This window comes from Trematomus bernacchii, unplaced genomic scaffold (genome assembly GCF_902827165.1).
Source record: "Trematomus bernacchii unplaced genomic scaffold, fTreBer1.1, whole genome shotgun sequence".
Taxonomy (NCBI): Eukaryota; Metazoa; Chordata; class Actinopteri; order Perciformes; family Nototheniidae; genus Trematomus; species Trematomus bernacchii.
The window spans coordinates 2,162,100-2,171,393 of NW_022988066.1; the positions used below are offsets into that span (position 1 = coordinate 2,162,100).

The 9,294-nt window shown below is 40.1% G+C and overlaps 1 protein-coding gene across 1 annotated transcript; it reads left to right on the forward strand.

The window, feature by feature from the left end:
- Positions 1–527: 527 nt before the first annotated feature.
- On the forward strand, positions 528–4,193 carry dnajb1b (DnaJ heat shock protein family (Hsp40) member B1b). Its single transcript, XM_034120507.1, has 3 exons — positions 528–901; positions 2,766–3,382; positions 3,491–4,193. The coding sequence occupies exons 1-3, from the start codon at positions 682–684 to the stop codon at positions 3,722–3,724; spliced, it is 1,071 nt and encodes a 356-aa protein (XP_033976398.1). The 5' UTR covers positions 528–681; the 3' UTR covers positions 3,725–4,193.
- The last annotated feature ends 5,101 nt before the right edge of the window (positions 4,194–9,294 follow it).

Genomic DNA, 9,294 nt, shown 5'->3' on the forward strand with positions numbered 1-9,294 from the left:
GAGAGAAGAATTGTACTTTTGACAATTATTAGATCTATGTTTATAGCTACTTTTTAGATTAGGATTTTAAACTAAAAACAATTGATCAATTCATAATAAACAACACATTGTTAAAGATTAAACATGTTTGCTCATCACACTGACAGGGTGTGGTGCGGAATTGAAATCATACAAAAGAAAGTTGTTCCAGACTTGTTGGTATATCCTAGTATTACCAACAGGAGATTATTAATGTGTGGGATTTGGGGTATCACTACATTGTATTAAAGTGAAGTTATTAAATATGCTACATTAAAAAAATCACCCAAATTGTGCAAAAAAAATCTTTCTGCAGGCTACTTTGTCGACGGTCCCTTGTTTTGAGTTTTGGATTCTCCAAGTTCGGATCCCTCAGTATCTTTCCAATGTATCAGAACCAGTTTAGTGAGACTGATAAGGCATGGTATGTGCGACAATATTTCCGACAGCCCTTGAAGGCAGCACGTCGTGACGTCGCGGTGGGCGTGTCGGGGATGAACTCTAGTGTGGAGACTGGAGAGCTTGAGCTGTTTATGGAAAACTCTAGAAGTTTCCACAAGGTTTATAAAGACAATACCCGGGACCCAGCGGTCTCAGAAGCGACAGAGCTCTGACTGAGGACGGACTACAAACAACTGTAACGTTTACTTAACAGGCCACTGGATGGTCAAAATGGGTAAAGACTACTACGACATTTTGGGAATTAAAAAGGGAGCGTCGGAGGACGATATAAAGAAAGCTTATCGTAAGCAGGCTCTGCGCTTTCATCCGGACAAAAACAAGGCGCCAAATGCCGAGGACAAATTCAAAGAAATCGCCGAAGCTTACGACGTTTTGAGCGACCCAAAGAAAAAGGACATTTATGATCGTTTTGGTGAAGAAGGTAAGATTTCACATAGGAATCATTAGCCTGTGAGAATGGGGATAACCAACTGATTACAGGCCTTCAGTAGAGGCTGGTTGTGAGGCACACAGGAAAACCACCAATACATGTTTCTACAAGACCAGGGGGACCTCCATGGGACCTTATTTCGGAAAAGTTATGCATTGAAGTCAATGGAGAGAGAAAGATTATCTTTCGATCCCGTTTGAATTGTGCCACGAATTACACATATGATGTTTGTCAATTTAAAAGATAATTTTACAAGTCAAAAAAATAAAACTGTGAAGTAACACTTTTTTTGTGTGAAACCGCTCAATGACCTACATCTCCCGTCTCGCACCACACACCAAGACGGCCGTCACGTTGGCACATTTCACTTCTTTCTTTCAGAATGAGGCGAAAGGTATTAAAAGAGGTGAAAATCACTACAAGTCTGGGCATGTTGAGAGCTGTACATACACCAAAGGGGAGTTAGTCGGTTCCGTAAGAGCCAGCATGCGAGACCGGGATTCTGGGATTTGTAGTCTTTCTAGTTGCGTATTTTTCATAGTCTTATATTTCAACAGTTTTACGACAAACTGTGACTTTTTTGACATGGAAATTATTATTATTTAAGATTGACAAACATCATATGTGTAATTCGTGGCACAATTCAAACGGGATCGAAAGATAATCTTTCTCTCTCCATTGACTTAAATACAAACTTTTTCCGAAATAAGGTCCCATGAGTCCCACCGGAAGGGGATTATGTGAACGTGAGTTGACAAGGGCAACTTAATGTTGTTGACGTCAGGAGGGGGCGGGGCTTAGCGTAGCAGCGTGCTCTTGTATTTGGATGTTTGAACGGTGTTGTCAGGGGGGCTTTATAGAAACGAGAGGTGGGGCAGTGCATGTACTGAAATACTTTGACTAGTAATACCTGTTCAATAACTTTAGTACATTTAGGAACGACGTGATGATAAAAACAACACGTTTGTAATTGAATGGAAATCTTATAAGAAACCCTTTAAAAAAAAAGGCTCTGCATCTATTCACTGGAGATGTAATGGCTCCCCTGATGTGTAACCATGGCAACATCATCATTTGGATCAACAAATGTCGGGTTACATGGATATCATGTTTTCCCCCCCTGGGATAACAATGTTTGTTTGCATCAAAGACATATGTGAACATTTAAAATAACTACTCATTTAATGGCTACACTAAAAATTAATTTAATGGAAATTATGTTCATCAAGGGAAACTCTTCAATGCATTCAAGCTAAGGATATTTCCAAATACGGAACCTGACAAGTAATACTTCTGCACACAGCTTGAAAACAATGACAGGCGCTGTAGAATTTTGTAGGTTTGTGTCACATATTTTATGGTGGTGTCTGTACACAAGAAAGATAGATCTTTCAGGGTTTTATCCGACATTTTCAAGGTCTACATATCCACTTATTCTTACTTTGTGAGGCAATTCTTATGCACAGAATCGATTGCAAATTCCAAAAGACACCCATGCTAATAGTGAATAGGACTTTAAAAGTAGCATTGAGGGACTTTTGTATTGTGTGTTTGTTAGATTTATTGATAGAGCACCTCACAGTAAAATATGCTGCCTGTTGCCATTTCGAATGGAAAATGTTTTGCCGTTGCCATGACTTCTTAGCCTCTCCAATTCATTTATCAAAATGCTTTGCCTCTGGTTTTGCCCTTTACTTTGTAGCTTGCCTGCACAAACTATAACAAGAACAATGTGGGGAAAATACCATAACCTATAACATGAATGATGCTATAATGAGTCTTGAAATACATAATTTATAGTGAAGTGAAGGAAGTCGTTTTGGTGATACATTACTTTGTGGTTTCTCTCACTCAGGTCTGAAAGGCGGAGGAGCACCAGCTCCTGGTGGTGGTGGTGGTGGTGGTTGTGCTGGGCCTGGCAACTTCAGCTACTCCTTCCAGGGCGACCCCCATGTAATTTTTTCAGATTTCTTCGGTGGACGTAACCCCTTCGATCAGTTCTTTGGTGCCCGCAATGGAGGCCCAGATGAGGACATGGACACTGAAGACCCTTTTGCCCGCTTCGGGGCGGGGGGCGGAGGGATGGGCGGGTTCCCTCGCTCCTTCAGCTCTGGCATGGGAGGGATGGGACCTCACAGTAGCATTGTAAAGAAGCCTCAGGACCCCCCCGTGGTTCACGATCTCTGGGTTGCGATGGAGGATGTTTTGTCAGGTTGCACAAAGAAAATGAAGATCTCCCGTAAAAGGCTGAACCCAGACGGGCGAACAGTAAGGAAAGAGGATAAAATCCTGGAGGTGCAGATAAAGAAGGGGTGGAAAGAGGGCACTAAAATCACATTTCCCAAAGAGGGGGACCAGACCCCCAGAAACATTCCAGCCGATGTGGTTTTCGTGGTCAAGGACAAGGCCCATCGGGTATTCAAACGTGAGGGCTCGGACATCGTTTATACAGCAAAGATTTCACTAAGAGATGTAAGTTTACATATAAGATAGCCTTTTTGTCACTTGTGTGATTTGCATACATATAATGACGTTTCCTGATCTTAAATCATGTTTTCTTTCTCCCTTTATTTCCATCAGGCCTTGTGTGGCTGCACAGTCAACGCACCCACACTGGACGGCAGAACGGTGACCGTGTCAACAACAGATATTGTGCAGCAAGGGATGAAGAGACGCGTGAGCGGCGAGGGGCTGCCTTATCCCAAACGCCCCGACCGTCGAGGCGACCTGTTAGTAGAGTACGAGGTCAAGTTCCCAGAAAGGCTCAGCCAGAGCGCCCGGGACACCATCGCTCAGGTCCTCCCACAATCCTAAACCACACCAACGGACATCTGGGACTTTAGGATTATCACACTAAGCTGCCAACTATTTTGTCAGTCAGTCAGTCATTCATGCGGCGTTACAAATCACTTCACAAAAGTAAAGACAGACTTGTGAGACACATTTGTGAACGCTGTCAAACATAGTATGAGAAACCACCTTCGGAAAATGCTAATCATAAATGACTGCAGCATTTCAAACGATATCATGTAAATATGACCAATATTGTTTGCTGTTTGGTTTACTGAATAAGATGATATTTTGATGAAAGAACAAACATTATAACATGTACAGTATATGAGGACAGTTCTGTTTAAATAGTTTTGTTGGTATCAAAGGTTCTCCACTGGAAAAATGTTGTATGAAATTGCAACATAAAGATTGAATTGTTTTTATAAAGTCAACCCATGTAAAGTTGATAATAAAATAAAACGTTGTCTGGCCTGAGAAACCTTCACTTCATGGAAAGAATGTGTCATGTTTATTAGCATTGCAGCTCACACAGTAAAAACAGCAACTCTACATTCATGTGTTGATGGACTGACTTTCCCAGAATCCTTATGAAAGAACAATCCCCTGCAGCCACTGCTGACACGAGCGCAACGAAGAAGGTCTGACAACATCATTTTTTAAGTTTTCACTTTCTTGCAAAGGGCCACCCGCAGGACCAGGGTGTTGCTCTTTATTTCTGCAAGGGCTAAAAAAGGAAGTTTACCTTGAGCTTAAACTGTATAGTCACGTTTCAGCCTCAATTATAGAAAACCATATCTGACTGAGGTATTGCTAAGTCTTCCTCTCTTTATAAACTCAATATTGACTGTTTCACATTTCTCCCACAGATCTCTCCATATTTAACCATATTTTAAGCTGGAACACTGCAATCACTTTATGTTTCATGTCTAAAATAAATACTTTTTTGGAAATACTCTTGTTCTCTTTCTCGCCAATAGTGAGATGAGGAGATAAATACTTTCCTCACGTCTGAATTAAAGAAAGAAGATCTTATCTAGCGAGATTTAAAGATACTTAAAACATTTGGACCAAGCTAGTTTCCCCCTACCTGTTTCAGTCTCTATGCTAAGCTAAAAGAGCCGGCTACTTGCAGATTTGTACTGAATGGATAGATATAAGCAGTTATAAAATAGACGAGGACAATATACAGTTGAGGCCTAAATTATTAGCCCCCCAGGAGTTATGGAACATTTTCCTAAAATTCTTCCCAATGTTTCCAGCATTGATAAAACTTGATATAATCAAACATTCACCAGTGCTATCTAGTAGCTTTTGGTACATTTTGGAAAATAAAATACGTTTTTAGGCTTGCTTTATATCAAATATAGTGAAAAATGGGTTGGTCAAAAATATTAGCCCCCATGTGAATTTTTGCTTTCAAGCCACACCTGAGCATTCAATCAGCATAAAAGGACTCCAAGAAACAGGCACTTGAATACCTTATTGAGAGGGACTATACTACTACTCCTACTCACCATGCCAAAGACAAAGGAAATCAGTCTTGAGCTCAGAAAGAAGATAGTGGAGGCTCATGATAAGGGGGAAGGCTATACTGCTATTTCCAAGCGCTTCACAATGTCTAGAACTGCTGTATGTTGCATTATTGCGAAGTACAAGGAGACACATTCTGTAAGAAACAAACCTAGGCGTGGTTGAAAGCGCAAGATTTCAAGAACTCTGGAGAGGAAAATAGTCAGAGATGTCAGCAAGAATCCCCGGACATCTGCCAAGATGATTGTTGCTGACCTGGCTTCTTCTGGAGTTGATGTTTCAAGGAACACAGTTGTGAGGGCTCTTCATCGTGGTGGGCTTCAGAACCCCTTTACTCAAAGAGTGGCACATCAGAGCCAGACTGAGGTTTGCCTGTGAACATTTGAAAGGTAAAGATGAGTTTTGGAAGTCTGTGCTTTGGTCTGATGAGACTAAACTGGAACTGTTTGGGCACATGGATGTTGCTTATGTTTGGCGAAATCCTAAGAACACATCATGCTGTAGGGCTGTTTTGCAGCCTCAGGCACAGGGAGCCTTGTTCGGGTGCAAGGCATCATGAAAAATTAAAATTATGTTGACATTTTGAGGGATAATATGAAAAAATCTGCTCTTAGTCTTCGCTTAGGTCGTCGCTGGGTCTTCCAACAAGACAATGACCCAAAGCACACATCAAACTTGGTCCAACAGTTCCTAAAGGACACCAAAACCAAGTTGCTGGAGTGGCCCGCACATAGCCCAGATCTTGATCCTATTGAGAATCTGTGGCGGGTGCTCAAAGTGAATGTCCATGCTCGGAAACCACCCAATTTGGACCAGCTGGAACAATTTGCAATGGAAGAATGGGCCAAAATCCCTCAAGAGACCTGTGCCAACCTAGTAAAGAACTACTCTAAGAGGTTGTTGTCAGTTGTGGCTCAGAAAGGGTACACTATTGACTATTAATCAATGCTGGAAACATTGGGAAGAATTTTAGGAAAATGTTCCATAACTCCTGGGGGGCTAATAATTTAGGCCTCAACTGTACGTAATTTCCAAAATGTCAAGCGATTGTATTCAACAACAAAAGAATTTGAGTAGATACATGTGAAAACAACAATCGTGTGTTATTCTGCAAGTTAATGTCAGACATCTAAGCAACAACTAACACAAATGTATGTTTTCTTACTGGATTGAGACTTTAAATAGTCCAGGTTTTGTGATAAATATAACCCTGTCACAGCTAACTTTGTCAATTTATTATTTTATAGAAAAACATTGGAACAGTTTTATTCTTTTCATAAAACAAAACATAAAATGTAGCCCTTCTCACACATCATTTGTGTACAGTCCCTTCGGAGACACCGCTGAGTGGCTCGTGTAAGGACACGCTAACCCTACAAAAAGGCCTAAGTGGAGCGAAAGGTTTCTGTGGCAACTTAAAGGTCAGAAGTCAGTCAGAAATACTTAATTTTTCCTGGGGGAAATTGGGTTTAGTGACAGTTGCCCTGTTTTGGAATTAGATAATATTAAATTAAATTAAAATATGAAAAAGATATTGATATACAAATAACTTATAAGATTTAAAAGTTGAAATGTGCACATTGTACTACAGTTAAACCTGCTGTAACCTGATGGTGAAGTGGCCCTCGGGCTCTGATACCCGTGACACAGTCAACAGACAGCTTTATGACTTTGATGCCCTCCAGCTTCATGTGCACTGAGGCAGCAGGGCCAGCATCCAGAGCCGAACAATACATATAAAGACTGAAAACAGTTCATATGTATCACTGTCATGGGCTGGTCCTGCAGAGAGATGGGGGGCTGGAGAACTACAGTCAACTGTATGATCTGTTTTAAAAAAATGTTGTCAAGAGGCATGTTCAATTGAGAGAGACAGCTGCACAATCACAGCCTTGTAGCTAATCTAGATCACCAAGACAATCACTTTTGTATGGCACTGAATCAGATGACTAACACTTTGAAGCGGACCACTGCTTATTTTCTCTGTCAGCCGGAAAAAAACGTTTTTAACCTTAAGCAAGAATGAGGATTCTTCATCTTGTAATTTTTTGCTGCATCTTGGGTGAGTTTTTTTTCAAATCATCCGAATGTTTTATTTCTAAAGGTTACATTGTGAATTGGTTATAAATGTACTTGTTAATAAGGTGTACATTTATTGATGAGCCTCTTCTAATGCACTGGTAATGTTCAGTATAGTCAGTGGTGGATCGTAACATAAACCTGAGTTCTGTCAGTATTGTTTTATGCTACTTCATACTTCTACTTCACTACATTCTGGAAGCCAATACTTCTTAACTTTACTACATTTATTGGAAAGCTACTTTTTAGATTTAGATGATTATCTTAACAAAGTATCAATCAATTTATAAATGAACTTTGACATATTATTTAATATGTATGCAGCAGCGTTATAAAAAGCACTTAAAATAAGCCCTTCATTTACCAGCTATTACAAACAAACTAGGACATCAAAAATCACAATCCAGAAATTAAGAATATACAATTCGGAAATGGGCCATTACGAAATAGAAGAAATACTTTTACTTTTGGTACCTCAAGTATAGATAAGTAAGATTTTGAAAGCAATACAATTTAGTATACTTTTACTGGTTCTTCCACCACTGGGTATAGATTTTAAAATTGGTCTTCTTTTAAAAAATAATTTAGTTTGAACACCAGTTAAACATTTCCATCATAACTCAAACTTGCTTGCAAATAAACCTTCACAACCAAAAAGTGAAAGTCTACTGAATTAAAGTATGATATTGTATTTAAGACTATATTGAATCAGAGTTTATTGTAATAGTAGAAGTAGGAATGTCTACAGATCTTTGATTACCAATGAGAAACTAAATGTGTCAAATAAATGTAGTGAAGTAAAAATTACAACAATTGCCAACAAAATGTAATAAAGTACAAAAATAAAGTAGCATAATGTGAAAATACTCAAGCAAAGTACAAGTACCTCATTTTGTACTTACGTACGGTTACATTACCCCACTGAATGACATTATATAAAAACACAATGGTGTTAAGCCACAATTCAAATCAACCAAAAAAGGTGAAGCTGTAAAGTTATCAAGCAGATTATGCTATTGTGTTTATTTATCTTAATATGCTGCCCGGTCAAGCAATTTAATTTCATCCAACTGCAGTTGTGTAGATATCACCATCATGTAACAAAGGCCCTTTGTTCCGTAATGCAGGTGTGTGTGCTGAGGCTTCAGGAGTGCTGGAGGTGAGCGGCCATGTTGGAGGAGAGGTCTCCATCCTCTGCTCTGGCACCACCACCAACAGCTCTGAACTCTACAACATGTACTTCTGCAAAGGAGACTGCGCCAGAGAAGACATCCTGATTCAAACTGAGAAGAAGAGTTTGGCTATCACGCGACGGGGAAGATACAGCATGGAGGTCAGCAGAGGGGATGGAGCCTTCAACGTGACCATGAAGAGGCTGGAGAGGGCCGACACAGGGACATATCAATGCAGACTGGAGGAAACGTATAGAGTGTTGCACCAGGAGGTCAATCTCAAAGTCGAAGATGGTAAGTTCATGGGCAGATGCATAAAAAAAGTTAGCAAATTGCTTAAGGGGGCCGGGCTTTTTCGTAAAACAAAGTATGTCATTCATCCTCCTCATGCAAATCATTTTAGCACAGTCACACTTGGCCAAAAAAGCACCACCCTGAAGCGAAAAGGTCATGGTACCTTAGATCAAACAACCTCTGTGACAAAATCATTTGAAACCTGAAGCTGAAGGTGCATTCAAGAAATACAGAGGCTGTGGAGTGGAGGAAACGTATAACATTTTGCACCAGAGGGTCAACCTCAGAGTGGCAGATGGTAATTTTATGGATTAATGCATAGAGGTTCCCGCAGGCAATGAGACGGTTTGGGACGTTACTGATGCACTATTTATCTTCTAGTCAGGAGTGGTTATTTTGTATGAAACAAAGGTCACAGTGTAAGCTTTTTCATTATAATATGACACGGTCATGTTGAACCAAAACCTATAAATACAACTGATTCTGTCTGCAGAATAAAACCAACCAAACGTCATG